This window comes from Manis javanica, chromosome 16, assembly GCF_040802235.1.
Source record: "Manis javanica isolate MJ-LG chromosome 16, MJ_LKY, whole genome shotgun sequence".
Lineage (NCBI taxonomy): Eukaryota > Metazoa > Chordata > Mammalia > Pholidota > Manidae > Manis > Manis javanica.
In genome coordinates this window covers 11,173,813-11,193,065 of record NC_133171.1, presented here as the reverse complement: position 1 = coordinate 11,193,065, position 19,253 = coordinate 11,173,813, and the positions used below count along the sequence as shown (strand labels likewise).

At 37.9% G+C, this 19,253-nt stretch overlaps 1 protein-coding gene across 4 annotated transcripts in view; it reads left to right on the top strand.

Moving 5' to 3' along the window:
* Nucleotides 1-19,253, top strand: part of EXOC2 (exocyst complex component 2) — a 237,394-nt gene that overhangs the window by 98,934 nt on the left and 119,207 nt on the right. For all 4 annotated transcript variants that reach the window (XM_037011057.2, XM_073224459.1, XM_073224460.1 and 1 more), the window contains exon 7: nucleotides 6,301-6,381. In XM_037011057.2, coding sequence (XP_036866952.1) covers nucleotides 6,301-6,381 — 81 coding nt within the window. The remainder of the gene's footprint in view (nucleotides 1-6,300; nucleotides 6,382-19,253) is intronic.

Sequence of the window (19,253 nt, the reverse complement as noted above, 5' to 3'; positions counted from 1 at the left end):
TTCAGGAAACTGGTCCCAGGACTTTGATGGAGCACTAGAAGAACTGCGGCGAGAAATAATCCACATCAACTCCACCCGTCTAGATATCTCCGTAGCAGAAGGACTCTCTTCCTGGTTCCTCAGAGCTCTCTCCCACGTCAAGGAGTGGGCGGGCATGGCTGGGATGGGCGTGTTCATGCTTGGAGGTCTCATGCTCTTACTCTGGTTGTTATGCAGACTCCGCAACCAACATAAGCAGGACAAGGTGATCCTTGCTCAAGCCCTAATGGCGATAGACGTTGGCGCCTCTCCCCAAGTGTGGCTCAACATGCTTAAGAAGGAAGCTCGGCTTTAGCTTGAGGTAGCTCTTGCACCCTGAGCCCATGTGGCACTGCACCAGGCCCGAGTACCTCAATGCTTAATCACAGCTTTCTTTAAGAAGCTCATGGTGCAAGAGGGTTGAGAAAAAGGGTCCAAACCCTTTGTACCAAGCGGTCCCAACGCCAGCCAGAGGATGCGAGGCAAAGCACTGCAAGAGGTCTTGGACCCCTCTGAGAGGCATGCCTGACTGCATAGGGGTAGATGCCCAGAACCCCTCTCCAAAAAGGGGGCATCAGGAAGTATGATGGAGGTCAGGCCTCTGTCTCCGCCTCTGCTGGCAAGTTCCGCCTTGAGCTTCTGTTAGACAAAAAAGGGGGAGATGTTGGCAGCCGCGCTCAGAAAATAGCGCCCCATGCAGGGCAGCCGGAAGGCCCCGAACTTCCTAATGACAAATCATCCCACACCACTAAACTACATGCTAATTGCGCCTTGGCATAAGGACCAATGAGACCCACCAAATGGTTATGCTAATAAGGCATATGGAGCCGCACCAACCAGGTCAGAGCATGAGAACTATATAAGCAAGCCTCTCCTTCCCCTCTGGGTCCTGCCCAACTCATTTGTTTCACAAAGAGCTGAAGAATAAAGCTTTCTGCAGAAGAATCCTGCTGTTGTTGCATGCTGTTCTTGCCGGCGAGGACAGGGCACGCGACACCCTCCATACTGCTTTCCACAATGGTTGAACTAGCTTACATTCCCACCAGCAGTGAAGGAGGGTTCCCCTTTCTCCACATCCTCGGAGAAGCCTAAGAACAACCAGCACTTGTTGTTCTTAGTCTTTTTGATCCTGGCCATCCTTACTGGTGTGAGGTGATATCTCATTGTGGTTTTAATTTGCATTTCCCTGATGATTAGTGATGTGGAGCATCTTTTCATGTGTCTGTTGGCCATCTGAATTTCTTCTTTGGAGAATTGTCTCTTCATATCCTCCACCCATTTTTTAATCAGATTATTTGCTTTTTGGGTGTTGAGGCGTGTGAATTCATTATAGTTATTTAAAATTTACCATGTATACACATAAATGTAATTGACCTTATTGCCATTTATGTTATATTTTATCATTCTTGTCTTTGTATTGTTTGTTTTAACTTCATGATATATCTTTTGTGCTGTAGCTTTTGAATTCTTGCATGTCTGGAAATGTCTCTTGCTTTCATACATGAACAGCCATTTGGCTGCAAGAGGATTATTTTGTGAAAAACGTTGGTCCAGTAGTGTCTTTTAGTGTTGCAGAGATGAAGTCTTGAGCCAATGTAATTCTTTATTACTAGTAGATGAACTGTTTTTCTCTCTACCTAAATGCTTTAAAGATACTTTTGTTTGGCCTTGAATTAAAAAAAAAACTTTTCAGGATGTATTAGAATGTAGGTGTTTGTTTTTATTAATATTACCCAACACTTGATAAGCTTTTTTATCTATAGACTCAGAACTGCAGTTTTGTGTCAGATATCATTCATGGTTATCTCTGAATGGCCTCGTATAAAATATTACTCCTTTCTTTCTGCCACCCTGCATGGTGCCAGCACCCTTTCTGTTTTTCAGTAGATTGCTGAGTTGTCTAGCAGTAGTTTATCCCAACTAGTTGCTTCTGTGTCCTGCCATGCTGGATGTTGGGGATTTGATCTCTAATTAATTATAAAAGGGAAAGAGTTGTTAGAGGTAAGAACCATCAGGGAGAAAACTATAGTCCTAAATATAGTTAGAAAAAATTCTGAAAATTCTTTTGGTCTGTGCTATTCTTGTGTTACAGAATTAGGCTAGATAGAGATGATAGATTATAGAATAAATAAGCATCTTTCTCTCTCCCTTTGATACCTCTGCTGTTCTCTTTGACTGGGGGACTATTGCATACACAGTTCAGGGCATTTTTTCAGTGCATCCCAATCACAGCCAAGTAGTTATGAGTCTCTTGTATGACCTTTATTTATCTTTAAGTTTTTATGCTATTGTCAGTTTTCTTTGTTCTTGTGTATATCCATGACTGTTTTCATTAGAAATTGACAAGAAGTATGTCTGTCATAACTGATCTACCAGTGTTAACCTCAGTGTGTTACAATGTTTTTCTTTCTATTCCTGCAGAACTGTTTCAACACCTTACTTTAACTTTTCCATGTCTGTCACTGCCATTCTCTTACGGTCTCTAGACATCTTGATGAGCCATGGTTTCTTACCAGTTTCTACTCACACATCCTCCCAGGTCACAGTAATATTTGTGAAGCTTCTTAAAACCTTGAAGGCCTTCTGCAGCTCCTCAGTGCCTTCTGACATCACCTTTGTTCGGTGAGCAGTTCCCTGACTGCCCCTTGTGCTTCTTCTCACTTGCACAACCACTTGCTTTTTAAGTAGCAAGTCCAGCATAATCACTTTCTCCTTTGAGAACAGCTGTGGGCCAAAACTATATGAATAACTCTCCTCTGTGATATACTAGAAGATAAATAGCTCAGAATATAGTGAATAACACTTGTTGCTTGATATACAATTGGCCATCCCTCCCAAGTTACTTTTATTGCTGCTACTCCAAGTGGTGTGGACAAAATTGATTCCTTAGTGTCTACTGGTCTGTGAAGATAATCCAGACAAGTATGGTTCCCTGTGACCCAATTATCTAAGTGAGAGTCCTTTATACCTATTAGTCTTCTATGTAGAATTTGCAATTATTTCTGTTATTTCTCATTTTTCTTTTAATATAACTGAGGAAGGAAAGGATTCACAGATTACCTAGCCAATTTTAATATAATTGGTACATGATTTAGGTACTCTGATAAAAATTTGATAGAATAAGTAGTAGAAACTCAATGTTTGTAAAGCTCTTAATAAGTTTAAATTAATACATGTCATCCTAAACCTTAGTCTTCTATTTAGTAATTGGAACATGGGCCAAATTAGGTCATGGTTGGTCTTTGTATAGGCCAAAAGCTATAAACATGGCCATGTCTTTCAAGGGTTGCTCTGAAAAAAAAAAGGGTGGGAAAGTAGAATATATAATAGAGGCCCTATGTGGCCCACAAAGCCTAAAATATTTACTATCTGATTTTTTTTTTGAGGTATAGTTGCTATACAATATTATATTAGTTTCAAGTATACAACACAGTGATTCAAATTTAAACACATTATTAAATCCTTACCCCAACTAGTGCAGTTACTGTCTGTTAACATAGAAAGTTGTTGCTATCTGGTTCTTTATTGAAACAGTTTGCCACTCTCTGACCTCATTGAATATTCCTGTCTCACAAAAGCTAGTAAAAATGTGGTCATGAGAGGATACAGATCACAGTGTCCAACACTGAATCCTTGTAGACATTGCCCATACACATATGTCATTTCTTAGTGACTCATTTAATAATGGCATTATATAAATGCATAGACAAATACTAATTTTTGATTGAAATTTTCTAATTTCATGTCCACATTTTACTAGAGATAAGTAAAACAATCAAATAATTTCAGTGAATCAATAGGTAGTCTTTCTATAATAATGATTTTTCTTTGAGTAGAATTTTCATATACATACTTTCTTGTTTCCCAAACATAAATTCATGGTGTTCAGCTGCTTCACATATTTAAGTTTTAATAGATTAGAAACAATAACAAACCTGTGATCATGTACCACATTGCTTATTGAGTTATACTATTTTAAAATGTTTTTAGAGAAAATAAAAGGTCAAGTGAACCAGACATTGGGTTATTTGGTTTAATTTTCTGGAAAATAGGATTGCCTTTATCAGATCCCAGTGTCTCTCAGTCCTCATGCTTGGCTGACAGCTTGACAGTGGCTCTGCTGTGGTGGAGATGGGTGGCAGGAAGCTGCTTTGTCAGCAAAAAGGGGCTGTAAACTGAGCTGGGGGGAGCCAGGTTCACCTCGTCTTGACCTGCTGATCAGTGATGGGTTTTGTCAGCAACAGAAAATGTGGCTGCGTGATTTACTTTAATGCTAATTTTGATTTAGAAAGTAGCGATTGAAGCAGGGCTACTATAAAATGGAATGTCTTGTTTCCAGGGACAAAGCACATGCAGTGCCCACTGAATAAAATGCAACCAAGATTGTCAGAAAAATCACAGCAGCATTTAAATAAGTAGTGTAAGCATATTTGCTTGTGTAGAACATGGAAATAAATTTTCCTAATTTCTTCTTTCCAATATTTGGGCATTTTTATCTCCTTTCCTTAAAGATAGGGAAGTCCTTTTCCACTTAAGTTCAAATTAAGTTTAGGTGTTAATATGTGGAAACACTTTATGTCACCATTACCACAGAATCCAAATTTGAAACATTGAAGTAAATAACTTTTTTTCATTCCTGGATCACCTAAGACAATTTAAAATATTGGTTTTGTTTTCCAAATTTATTTTTTTTTCTTTCTGTGAACATGTTTCTTCAACAGAGAAGCAGTCTGTTTACTTAAGAATTTCAAACAAATTTGGGGTTGCTTACAAGAAAAAGTAGAAAAAAGACAAGATCAGGATTAGAAACTAATTAAAAAGTGTTATCATGCATTTCACAGTGCATTTGAACACTGAATTTGACCCATAATTTCCTAACCAATGAGTCAAAGGAAACAAATTGAATTATAATTGATTAAAAAAATGCACATCTTTTTAGTTGCTTAGACAGACCTTTTTTTTCCTTCATAAATCTGCCACCCACAATTGGTGGATTGAGGCAAGTGGAAAAAGAACCTCTAAGTTCCTTTTAAGAAAGAGTTTGACACTCTATTTGAATGTTAAGAGAATAGCTACCGTAGAGTGATGTTTATTTCAGTGTACTGGCTGTGAAATTGGAGTTACACATCCTGCATTTGAGTTCCTGCTAGAGCAAGTTAAGTGAAAGAATGCAATATGGGTGTTTCAGCAGCTTATTATTTTGGAGAGAGCTCTCTTTTATTTGCAACTGAATGCAATTCCCAGCTGACATTGTAAGTGTATTATTCTCATTTTACAGATGTGAAAACAGAGGCTTAGACAGTTAAGTCACTTGCCCATGTGATATGGCAGGATGGGGTGTAGTTTTTTCTGGTATCAGACTGCTTGAGTTCAAATTTTGGGTTTAGTTTATACGACCTTGGTCAACTTAATTTCACTGAGCCATAGTTCTCCCATCTGTAAAACAGAAATAACCAAACATTAGCTTCTTACATGATGAGCAGTATTCCTTAGAAACACAGTTCTTAACTTATGGTCATGGCTTAATGTTTGCCTTGTTATTCTTATTTTTATTATGACACAGTTTCTAATTTGAAATTGTATTTGGCCATTTTGTTTTAGAAGTTTTTCTTTGTGCTTCACCTAAGTAAGCCTGATTTCTTCTGTTTAAAACCTACTATCTTCAGTAGGTAAACAGTTTTTAAATATAAATTAAGTCATTTCCTAATAATCTTTATTAGAACCATGCAGAAATATATCAATAAGAACAAAAAACTCCAGCGTAGTTTGTATAACCAACAAATTGATGCTACTAGATATTTCTTGGGAATCTCCAGGAAAATAATTATAGAATGAATAGAACATGAATAATATGTATATTTGCCATGTTATGTCTCAAGTTGAAATATTTTGAGGTTGGTAGGCTCCAAATAGTAGTATTTCTATTTTGCAGCTAGTGAAACTGAGAAAAAAGAATGACTTCCTTGTGGTCAAATATCAAAGATAATAGTTACTTAAGTCTCACTTTTCTTTTCTAATTCACCTGTTTTTATCACTCAACTTTGATGGTCAGATGACTCAGTACGTGTTTATGCACTGTTTTAATAGTGTTGAACTGTGAATAACTTAACCTGGTGTCTGCTGTTACTTTGCATAGTTATGCAGAGTTTTTGTATGTTTGTGCTTCATTTCAGCAGTGAAAATAATATGACCATTTTAAAAAGCTGTTTAAAATGTTGTTTGATGTAATGTATTCTCACCCATTAAAATAGCTTAGATTTTAACTAGATGTTTTTTTTCTAGCCATCCATCAAAAACTAGAAGCAGATGGAACAGAAAAAGTAGAAGGATCCATGACGCAAAAATTGGAGAATGTTCTGAACAGTAAGTTTTGTCCTGCTACCCAAAACTATTTATGGACTTTATAACAAGCTTTAATATAGTTCTTGGACCTGGTTTCACAGAATAAGGCAGTTCATTTCATTTCAATATTTATTTCTAAATAGTAATGATTAAGTGAACATAGAGGAGAATAAAACATTGAAAATGAATGTTCTGTTTGTTTGCATTTTATTTATGAGAAGTCATAATTTGAAAATAAGCCAATATGCTTAAGAACTAAAATTTGTTGCCATAAAATAGGCCAGTGTATAAAATAGGATCATCAAAGACAGAAAAGCTTGAAGCAGTAGCCAGTTGTCATTGACCCGAAACCTGGAAAAGCATCAAGAATCTACCAATGCTAATGCACACAATATCAGCTACTACAATGATAAATACTTATGTGTCATTTATTTATTTTTTCCAAAATATATTTAAGGCAGATGCATATAAGAGTACTTCTAACTCTGAGACATTTTGTAAAAATTGTAGGCCAAGAAAGCTGATATAATGCAAGGTTTTGGGTTCCATCTATACCCCCTTATATCTTTTTCTGACTTCTAGCTACTAGTTATTTATCCTCCTGATTTGGAAAAAACTCATCAGATGAATCAATCAATATTAGTGGCTTAAAAGTAAATTACCCTCTTCCATGCATGTAATAAACATTTAACAGGGAGCAATCAGATTTTTAGTGATTCTATGAATGCAGGACTATAATAGCAAGTTAGTTTTGCATTTCTAGCTTAAGTTAGTTCCCTGATCAGAACTTTCTGAGCTTTTTTGTAAATATCTATTCATAAACCTAGAGATTTCTGGTAAAGTACTGTCTAGAAAGAAGCTTAAACTTGATACAGGCTTTTCTGGTCAGTAGAATTTACTTGAATTTCATCCTAAACTTATGATTTGAATAGCACTTTAAATATATTCCCTCTTACTGTTATTGTTTTGTCCTGTATTTGTTTAAGAACCATGTCATCAGCTTGGTTGAAATGAATATATTCTCAGTTCAACCCAAATAAACATTTACTAGAGCTATTTCTATATTAGCATGGGCAGACATTTTAAGGTCTTGGAAGGATATTTTCCACTTAGGGATATTACTTTCCCTGGAGAAATTATCATCAAACCATGATATCTGTAAAAAGAAAAATGAGATTACTTCCATAACTTCTAAAAGGTAACTTGTAAGAACAAGCTGACACAGTAAGTATATTTGTATCAGTAAAAAAAAATGGATACTTAAGGTTTGAAACAATTAAGATCTGTTTCATGGGTTAGGTTTAGCATAGTGTGTTAACATAATTTTTTTTCTTTTAAAGAGTAGTTTAGGAAGTCCTCCCTTTGGACTTGTGCTATAAAATTTGTAGGGAAATTATTTCTGTTTATAACCACAGTTTTTCTAGAAATGTGTTGTATTAACTTGCTACTGAAGTTTGTTCTTTTTGGATAAAATTGGGCTTAACATAAATGGCCACTTCTTCATAAGACTCTACTTTGGGACTTTCTGGTGTAAAATTTTTCCTTAAAGTATATTCTTTTATACCAATCCTTTTTTTCTAGAATATTATTTATCAACTTGATGTTCATGTTTGCTATCTTAGGATAAGGTTTTGCTAATGGAGGTCAACCTGACCGTTACTTATTTAAGACCGGCTGTGCAGGAGCACTGTGCTTAGTCCCGTGTGGGGAATAGAGCTAGAAGAGATGTGGCTCCAGCCCTGCGAGCATGTCCTCTGCTCAGACGGGTATATCATGGTTACCTAAGATGTCAGAAGGTGTAGAACTGGGGAATCAGAAAAAAATTACAGAACTATGGAAAATAGAATTTCTTTTCTTTTGGAAATAAAAGGAGTAACAGATGAGTGTAAATGTAGTTTAGTTAACTTAGATTATTATTGATGTTTTAATCTTAATTATATACTAATTTATTTGTGCTTTTCTTGAATTCCTTTAAATGAAAGTTTTCAAAATGTGGGCAACCTTTCTCATTTAAAATTAAGTTTCTAAAGAGTAATGTTTAATGTAAGAAAGTCCATTTTATTCAGAAATTACCAATATTGAAGCCTTTTGTTGAAATTCTTTTTTGTTTTCACTGACGTGTTTCTTGATTTCAAGCCAGTGATGAAGGGATGACGTGTTTCTTGATTTCAAGCCAATGATGAAGGGATGACTATTAATTATATTAAGTTCACATATCCAATTTTATGTTCTTACCTATTCAACTATAGGGAACAGCACTGTCCAGTAGAACTTCTTTCGAGCACCTAAAATGTGCTTATTGCTGAGGAATTACATTTCTATTTAGTTTTAGTTAATTTAATTTAAAATCAAATGGGGCTAGTAGCTACCACATTAGATAGTACAGATATAGACAATTTAGTATAAGTACTTGTAGCAGCAGCTGTGGCAGTAACAGCTAGTGCTGTTATTAACAACTAGCAGCCAGGTCTGTCCTTCATGCGGTCCTCACTAAGGGTCACCTGTTACTCTAACCATTCTATACATTTAGTCCTCACAGGTTTTTGCTCTTATCTCTATTTTATTGATGAAAAAACTGAAGCCTAGTAAGATTAAGGTAATTTTACTTAAGGTCATTTAAATAGTAAGTGTCAGAGATGGGATTTTTATCAAGAAATCTGGCTTCAATTTTGTCCTTTAAACTACAGATAGACCTTGCTGTGCATGATTTTGATATGCATGAATTTCAGTTACCGCAGTTTAGGTAACTACACCTGTTCACCAGCAACATGGTTCAGATTTCAGCTACCATGGTATATATTCACCATAATTATATGAAATACAAACTTGGTTGTTAGTTCTTCCACAGATCACTCTGTAAAAAACAGATGTGCAAGATGATCAGTGACTGACTTCATCTCTAACTTCAGTTTTTCGGTGACTGGTGACCACACATGTGCTATCAGTTCACGACAGAAAACAAAGTGTGTGTGTAGTTATGTGGCCTCCTTGTTTCCCAGATATAAACTCAGATGACATTTTTACAGAAATGGATAGTCAAAAGAGGATTGGCCCAAAATGAGAGTGCATCAAAAAACAAAAGGTAAGAGGATTAAACATGGTGGCGTGAGAGGTGAGGCAGAGGCTTCCTCCTAAAACCACATATAATATGAAAATATAATTAATACAACTAATCCTGAAAGAGCAACAGGAAAGAGGACTGCGCCAGACCACATACACCTGGAGAAAAGAACAGACCTCATGGAACAGGGTAACGCATGGAAGTTGTGGCCTGGTGGGACACAAGCCCTTCCCCCACCCCAGCTCACTGGTGGGAGGAAGAGAAAAGGAGCAGGGAGGGAGTGGAGGCCTGGGACTGCTGAATACCTAATTCCAGAGATCTGGGAGCACAAACCTACATTTCATGGTGCTTTTATGATACTCTCATGATTAGGGGATTGGAAAGCTAAGACAGGCACAATTCCTGGAGAGACTGAGATTCTAGCCACTTGTGGAGAGCAGGGATCCATATCCGGCTGCTCTGGGACAAAAGAAAGGCGGGCAGTCTGAGAGACTTCCTGACAATTTTGTCCAGGTGCGCTCTGCCCAGCAGGTTGGGAACTTTCACGATCTTCAGGCTCTCCAGCTCCCCGGCTGGCTACACAGCTCCAAGGACCCCCTCCATGATACGCAGTATACTGCACTTTTCTCGCGGCTAACTCCACCTGGATCACAAATCAGCAAACCCTACCCTGGCATTAGGCCAGCCAGAGGGAAGATCTGTCTACAGCAACTACAAATGCAAAGCATACTGGCTCATACCTGTGTGCCCAGCCCACTGGTTCAGGCACTGGAGACAGGCATAGCAGCTGGGAAGCAGGAAACAGCTCTTTTCTGCCACCAGACACCAATACCACTCCTCTGCAACCCCTGATATTGCTTCAGGGCCTGAGGAGCTCCAAAGGGTAGAGCTTCTGGACACTAGAGGGCACCATATACAAATATGAAACGCCGAAGGAACCTGGATCAGAGTAAAATTAATATAACTCCTGAGAAAGATGACATGGACCTCATGACTCTTCCTGAAAGGGAGTTCAAAATAAAAATCATTAACATGCTCATGGAGGTATGGAAAGATATTCAAGAACTCAGGAATGAATTCTGGTTGGAAGTCCCATCATTGAAGTGCACAATGGAGGATGTTAAAAGCAGATTGGATACGGTGGAGGAGACAATAAATGAAATAGAAACTAGAGAGGAGGAATACAAAGAAGCTGAGGCACAGAGAGAAAAAAGGATCCCTAAGAATGAAATTGTGTGACCAATCCAAACAGAATAATATTTGCATTATAGGGATACCAGAAGAAGAAGAGAAAAAGGGATAGAAAGTGTCTTTGAGGAGATAACGGCTGAAAACTTCCCCAGTATGGGGAAGGAAATAGTCTCTTAGGTGTTGGAGGTGCACAGATCTCCCAACACAAGGGACCCAAGGAAGACAACACCAACACATAGTAATTAAAATGGCAAAGGTCAAGGATAAGGACAGACTATTAAAAGCAGCCAGAGAGAGAAATAAGATCACGTACAAAGGAAAGCCCATCAGGCTAACATCAGACTACGCAGCAGAAAACTTACAGGCCAGAAGGGAGTGGCATGATGTATTTAGTGCAGTGAAGCAGAAGGGCCTCGAACCAAGATTACTTTGTCTGGCAAGATTATCATTTAATTTGAAGGAGGGATTAAAAAATTTCCAGATAAGCAAAAGCTGTGAGAATTTACCTCCCACAAACCATTTCTACAGTCTATTTTGTAGGGACTGCTATAGATGGAAGTGCTCCTAAGGTTTAATAACTCTCACCAGAGGTGGTAAAACCACAGCAAAGAAAGTAGAACAGCTAATTACTAAGCAAATGCAAAATTTAATCAACTGTCCCCAAAGTCAATCAAGGGATAGACAAAGAGTACAGAATATGAAACCTAATACATAAACAATGGAGGAGGAAGAAAAAGAAGGAGAAAAAGAAAAGAACCTTTAGATTGTGTTTGTAATAGCATTGAAGCTTTGGTAACCACAAATCTAAAGCCTGCAATGGCAATAAGTACATACCTATTGATAATCACTGTAAATGTAAATAGACTGAATGCACCAATCAAAAGACATAGAGTCACTAAATGCATAAAAGAAAAGACCCATCTATATGCTGCCTACAAGAGACTCACTTTAAACCCAAAGACATACACAGACTGAAAGTGAATGGGTGAAAAAAGATATTTCATGCAATACAGAGAAAAAAGCAGGAGTTGCAGTACTTGTATCAGACAAAATAGAGTTCAAAACAAAGAAAGTCACAGGAGACAAAGAAGGACATTACATAATGATAAAGGTGTCAATCCAACAAGAAGATATAACCATTATCAATATCTATGCTCCCAACACAGGAGGACCTAAATATGTGAAAGAAATACTAACTGAATTAAAAGGGGAAATAGAATGCAATACATTCATTCTAGGAGACTTCAACACTCCACTCCACTCTGAAGGACAGATCAACCAGACAGAAGATAAGTAAGGGCACGAGGCACTGAACAACACTTTAGAACAGATGGACCTAACAGACATCTACAGAACTCTAGACCCAAATGCAGCAGAATACACATTCTTCTCAAGTGCACATGGAACATTTTCAAGAGTAGATCATATACTAGGCCACAAAAAGAGCTTCAGTTAAATTCAAAAAGATTGAAATTGTACCAACCAGTTTCTAAGACCACAAAGGTATGAAACTAGAAATAAATTATGCAAAGAAAATGAAAAATCCTCAAACACATGGACGCTTCACAGCATGCTCCTAAATAACCAATGGATCAATGACCAAATAAAAACAGATAAGGCAATATATGGAGCCAAATGACAACAATAATTCAACACCGTAAAATCTGTGGGATGCAGCCAAGGCTGTGCTAAGAGGAAAGTATAGTATAATACAGGCCTACCTCAAGAAAGAAGAACAATCCCATATAAGAGGTATAAAGTCACAATTTACGAAACTGGATAAGGAAGAACAAATTAGACCTGAAGTGAGTAGAAGGAGGGACATAATAAAGATTAGAGCCCAAATAAATAAAATCGAGAAGAATAAAACAATAGAAAGAATCAATGAAAGTAAGAGCTGGTTCTTCGAGAAAATAAAATAGATAAACCCCTAGCCAGACTTATTGAGAAAAAAGAGAGTGTACACACATAAAACAGAATCTGAAATGAGAAAGGAAAAATCACTACAGATACCACAGAAATACAAAGAATTAGTAGAGAATACTATGAAAAATTAGATACTAACAAACTGGATAACCTAGAAGAAATGGACAACTTTCTAGAAAAATACAACCTTCCAAGGCTGACCAAGGAAGAAACAGAAAATCTAAACAGACCGATTACCAGCAATGAAATTGAACTGGTAATCAAAAAACTACCCAAGAATAAAACTCCTGGACAAGATGGCTTCACCACTGAATTTTATCAAACATTTAGTGAAAACCTAATACCCATCCTCCTTAAAGTTCTCCAAAGTGTAGAAGAAGAGGGAATAATTCCAAACTCATTCTATGAGTCCAGCATCACTCTAATACCAAAACCAGGCAAGGGCACCACAAAAAGACACCACACACAAAAAAAGAAAATTGCAGACCAATATCCCTGATGAACATAGATGCAAAAATACTCAACAAAATATTAGCAAACCAAATTCAAAAATACATTAAGAGGATCATACACCATGATCAAGTGGGATTCATCTCAGGGATGCAAGGATGGTATAACATTTGAAAATACACCAACAGCATCCACCACATTAACAAAAAGGACAAAGACCACATGATCATCTCCATAGATACTGAAAAAGCATTTGACAAAATTTAAACATCCATTCATGAAAAAAACTCTCAACAAAATGAGTATAGAGGGCAAGTACCTCAACATAATAAAGGCCATATATGACAAACTTACAGCCAGCATCATACTTAACAATGAGAAGCTGAAAGCTTTTCCTTTAAGATCAGGAACAAGACAAGGATGTCCACTTTCCCCACTTTTATTCAACATAGTACTGGAGGTCCTAGCCATGGCAATCAAACAACACAAAGAAATAAAAGGCATCCAGATTGGCAAGGAAGAAGTTAAACTGTCCCTGTTTGCAGATGACATGATATTGTACATAAAAACCCTAAAGAATCCACTCCAGAACCAGTAGATCTAATATCTGAATTCAGCAAAGTTGAAAAATTAATACACAGAAATATGTGGGATTCCTATACACTAACAGTGAACTAGCAGAGTGAGAAATCAGGAAAATAATTCCATTCACAGTTGCATCAAAAAAGAATAAAATACCTAGGAATAAACCTAACCATGGATGTGAAAGACCTATACTCTGAAAACTACAGGACACTCATGAGAGAAATTAAAGAAAATACCAATAAATGGATACACATCCCATGCTCATGGATAGGAATAATTAATATTGTCAAAATGCCATCCTGCCTGAAGCAATCCATAGATTCAATGCAATTCCTGTCAAAATACCGACAGCATTCTTCAACAAACTAGAGAAAATCATTTTAAAATTCATATGGAACCACAGAAGACCTCGAATATTCTCAAAGCAATTCTGAGAAGGAAAAATAAAGCTGAGGGGATTATGCTCCCCAACTTTAAGCTCTACTACAAAGCCACGTAATCAAGACAATTTGGTACTGGCACAAGAACAGAGCCATAGACCAATGAAACAGACTAGAGAGCCCTGATATAAACCCAACCATATATGGTCAATTAAATCAATTAATACATGATAAATGAGCTATGGACATACAATGGGGAAATGAAAGCCTCTTCAACAGCTGGTGTTGGCAAAACTGGACAGCTACATGTAAGAGAATGAAACTGGATTATTGTTTAACCCCATACACAAAAGTAAACTCAAAATGGATCAATTACCTGAATGTAAGTCATGAAACCATAAAACTCTTAGAAGACAATGTAGGCAAACATCTCCTTAATATCAGCATGAGCAACTTCTTCCTGAACCCATCTCCTCAAGAACGGGAAACAAAAGCAAAAATGAATTCATGGGCTACATCAAAGTAAAAAGTTTTTGTACAGCAAAGGACATCATCAACAAAACAAAAAGGCATCCTATGCTATGGGAGAATATATTTGTAAATGACGTATCTGACAAGGGGTTAACATCCAAAATATATAAAGAATTTACATGCCTCAACACCCAGAAAGCAAATAACCCAATTAACAAATGGGAAGAGACTATGAAGAGACAGTTCTCCAAAGAAGAAATTCAAATGCCAACAGACACATGAAAAGATGCTCCACATCACAAATCATCAGGGAAATGCAAATTAAAACCACAATGAGATATCACCTCACACCAGTAAGGATGGCCAGCATGGAAAAGACTAAGAACAAATGCTGGTGAGGTTGTGGGGAAAGGGGAACCCTCCTACACTGCTGGTGGAAATGTAAGCTAGTTCAACCATTGTGGAAAGCAGTATGGAGGGTCCTCAAAAACCTAAAAATAGAAATATCATTTGACCTGGGAATCCCACTCCTTGGAATTTACCCAAAGAATACAAGTTCTCAGATTCAAAAAGATATATGCACCCCTATGTTTATCGCAGCACTATTTACAATAGCCAAGATATGGAAGCAACCTAAGTGTCCATCAGTAGATGAATGGATAAAGAAGAGGTGGTACATATACACATTGGAATATTATTCAGCCATAAGAAAGAAACAAATCCTACCATTTGCAGAAACATGAATGGTGCTGGAGGGTATTATGCTCAGTGAAATAAGCCAGGTGGAGAAAGACTAGTGCCAAATGATTTCCCTTATTTGTGGAGTATAACAATGAAGCAAAACTGAAGGAACAAAACAGCAGCAGACTCAGAGACTCCAAGAAGGGTCTAGTGGTTACCAGAGGAGAGGGTTGTGGGAGGACGGGTGCAGAGGGAGGGAGAAGGGGAATGAGGGATATTAGGTTTAGTACACGTGGTGTGGGGGATCACAGGGAAAACAGTGTAGCACAGAGAAGGCACATAGTGAATCTGTGGCATCTTACTACACTAATGGACAGTGACTGCATTGGGATATTGGTAGGGACTTGATAATATGGGTAGATGTAGTAACCACATTGTTTTTTCATGTGAAACCTTCATAAGAGTGTATATCAATCATAGCTTAATAAAAGATTTTTTTTAAAAAGGTAATGACAATATAAATAAAACTGAAATCTAACATGCCTGGAGTTACAGAAGAAGAGGCTGACAAAGGGGTTGTGAACAGTGACACTGCTCAGGACTCAAGCTATGAAGCCAGAGGAACTCAGTGAAGGGAACATACCAGTGGAGATGAATGGAGTGTGCAGGAGAGGATGAAGGTGTCCTAGAGGAAGTGATGTTTCAAGGGACACTCAGAGATCAGTACAAAGAGTAAACTTAGAAAGTAGTATGACAATTTGACAAAGCATAGAAAAGATGCTCAATACATATTGTAAATTTTACAGTGGAAAAAATAAGACAAGCAATCTTGATAGTTTTCTTTAATAGAGTAGAACACTTGAATTTTCAGTGTTTCTAATAAACAAATACTATTTTTGTCTTTCAGAACAAAATAGCACACTGAATTTTCAATGTTTCTACTGTTTTATAGTGTACTAAAATATTATTTTTACTTTTTAAAATTTTCTTATTCATTTATAACCAACAGTGAGTTTTTAATGTTGTGGTAAACATTTTTAAGTTACAGAACAACTGTTCTTGTTTCATTGATTATTAAGATTGTGTGGTTGGTTGGCTTCAGCTGGTACAGTTGGTCATTTATGTCATCCTGCACTCAGGGCAAAGCAAGGCTTGTACTGTATTGTATCCCTCTTCTAAGTAGAAGGCACTTACTCAGAGGTTGATTTTTGTCCTGGCTCTGTGAGCATTTAATGAGCATATACGTGCTATGTGTATGTTACTTCTATCCCAGGTATATGAAGATAAAACTTGCATATTCTTTATAAGTTTGTAATCTAATGGAAAATACAGACAGTTAGGCAGGTGACCAAATTGTGGCATGACACTGCCGTGCCATGGTAATCCCAGGGTGCATCTGGAGCCTTCACAAGGGCACCTTGTGGAAAAGTGGGGTGGAGAGAATATTAGGAGCAGGGCGCAAGAGCCTCCACAGAGGAACAGGAAGTAGCCCAGCAAACAGGTTGGCGGGAGGGCAGGTAAGTGGATACATGTGGGTCCCAGGAAGGGCAGCAGCCTAAGCAGGAAGGCACTGCCTACAGAGAGGAGGCAGCCTGCAGTCCCGGAACCAGGATCCAGGACCTTGCATGGCCGGTGTACAGCGGCGAGGGGAGGCCGCATGACGTGCTGTCTGTGCAGTATGTGGCATTGGTTTCTATCCTGAAGACTCTTGGTGAGTCAGTGAGGGATTTTAAATAAGGGAGTGATATTATGGACTTGTTAAAGAACATTCTGCCATGTGTACAGAGAGTGGATTAGAAGGGAGCTAGGCCAGGGGCGGGGGGAGGTACTGGAAGCTTACAGTTGTAATGCAGGAGTAAAAGGTGCAGGGCAGCCTGCAGAGGGGGTGGTAGGTGAGGGGTGTAAAGGAGATGACAAAGGCGGTGTTTCGTCACTGGTTTGATGTGGGAGGGAAGAAAAAGGAAGTAGTAAATAGTGACTTCCAGATTCCTGACCACAGTGGAGGAAGAAGGTACAGGTTTGGGGCCTGAGGAGAGGAATAAATTCAGTTCTTGTTATGTAACATGAATTTAAGATTCCTGCCCATGAGTGAGTCATGCCCATGAATATCTTCCCCGTTCTCACCGTTTGCTTGCTGTGTTACATTGAGCAAGCTGAACAGGCTCTGTTTCTGTTGCCTGCACTACAGGATGGGGATAAAAATGGTGCCTGGCTTATGGGGGACATGGCAAATTTAAGTGGACTTAGTATTAATACACACTTTTAGAAGAATTTAGATGAGTTAATATTTAGTTTTTAGAATAGCTCCTACCATAGTGTAAGTAGTCAATGTTTTATATCTGGTATGCCTTAAGGCCCCCTACGAAGGCTTCCCAAAACTACTTTTAGGGACCCATGGACACTAAAACGTTTTTTCTCCCTTCATGGCATCTTCTTTCTCTTCATTCCCCTTCCTCAGCTCTTCCCAAAGGCATGTAAACCGAGGGTCTGAGAGGATTCTTTTCTCCTTCATCTTCCATGACAAAGCCTGACCGGCCATTAGCCTAGACTTGGTGCCCTGTCCCTTTGGCCTGACCCCGGAAGCTGATGCGCTCCTGATTGCTGTCCTCCTCGGCCCTGCCACCAGGATGCATCCAAAGGGGAAATCCTCAGGGCCGCTGTTAGGGACAGTGTTGCTTTTATAGGATGTTACTGGGATGTCACAAGAAGTGCTTGCATGGGAGTCCCTTAAAACAGCGAGGGTTAACAAATTGTCTCCCCCAAGAAGACAATTTATCTTTGGGATTGCTCAGAATCAAGAAATTCTTTGTAATAGGTGAATTTATTTTAAGAATTATTATGTCTAGTGAAAATGCAAGTAATGCTTAAGTCTGAAGCTAACAGACACATCTTGAGATACAGATTTGGGAGTCAGTCACCAAAAGAGATGGTCATGGAATTAACAGAATTGATTATTTCACCCAAGTACTATGTGTAAAATTAAAAGAAGGCCAAGGATTTGAAACACTAAGGAATACCATGGAGTGTCAAGTGTGTGAATAGGAACTGACTTTTACTCGATGGTGTGCTGGGAAATGTTTAGCAACTAACATCACCGCCATCACCACCCCCAAAAAGAGAGAGAAAAAGGAAATTAACCCTAATATTAGCATTTGTCTAACTTTTCCCATTGTGGTTTATTTCAAGCTACCAACTTGACAGGACTGAGCGGAGTTGAGAAGAGGGACAGTTCACTCTTGGAGGCGGCAGGAGCTGATTTCTATCATTTTCTTATCCCCCAGGTCTCAGTTACGTGCATTTTAGGTGGTGCTGTAGAACTCCAGTGTCAGGCATGGCTTCGTAAGCAAGCCTTGATTATTGGTAGTGAATTTAGTCATGTAATAATTGTTATGTTACAGATGGCAGCCTATCTAGTCATTTTCCAAGATCTGTTAAGAGAAACCAAGACACATATAACAGATTGTTAGGTCTCTTGGTAGTCGTACTGTTACTATGAATTTAAATATACATTTAAAAATTACCTTAAATTTCAGATCCTTTAATATTTCCTTTCCTAATTTCATTCAACTTGCCTATTCCTAGTATAAATCATGTTAGGGTATTTGTAGAGGGTGGAAGGCATTATTCCCATTCCCCTAACTCATGTCAAGCAGAGAGCATAGGTTAAAAATCCCTTCTTATATTCTCATAAGGTCACTTTGAAATAAGAGAAAGCATTATGGTTTTTCTAACTAAACATGCTTGAAATTATAAAGTGCATTAGAATTACATAACTAGTTTTTCTAGATGACAGGAGTTCCTGACACAATTAAATTTTTTTTCAATCTATGGGAAATAAGATCAGTAAGCAAGTATGAGTTTGATTAATTAGTGTGTAGTGCTACAGTGACTTTTCTTTCCACCTTCCCCCCAGCTTTATTTTATAATTGACTTATAATATTGTCTATTGTAAATATAAGGTGTACAGCATGTTGATTTGGTGCACTTACGTATTGCAATGTGATTACTACCTTAGCATTAGCTGGCACCTCTATCAGGTCACATAATTCTATTATTTTTTTGTGGTGACAACACTTGACATTTGCTCTCTTAACTATTTTAAGTATATAATACAGTATTGTTAACTGTATTCACAATACTGTATATTA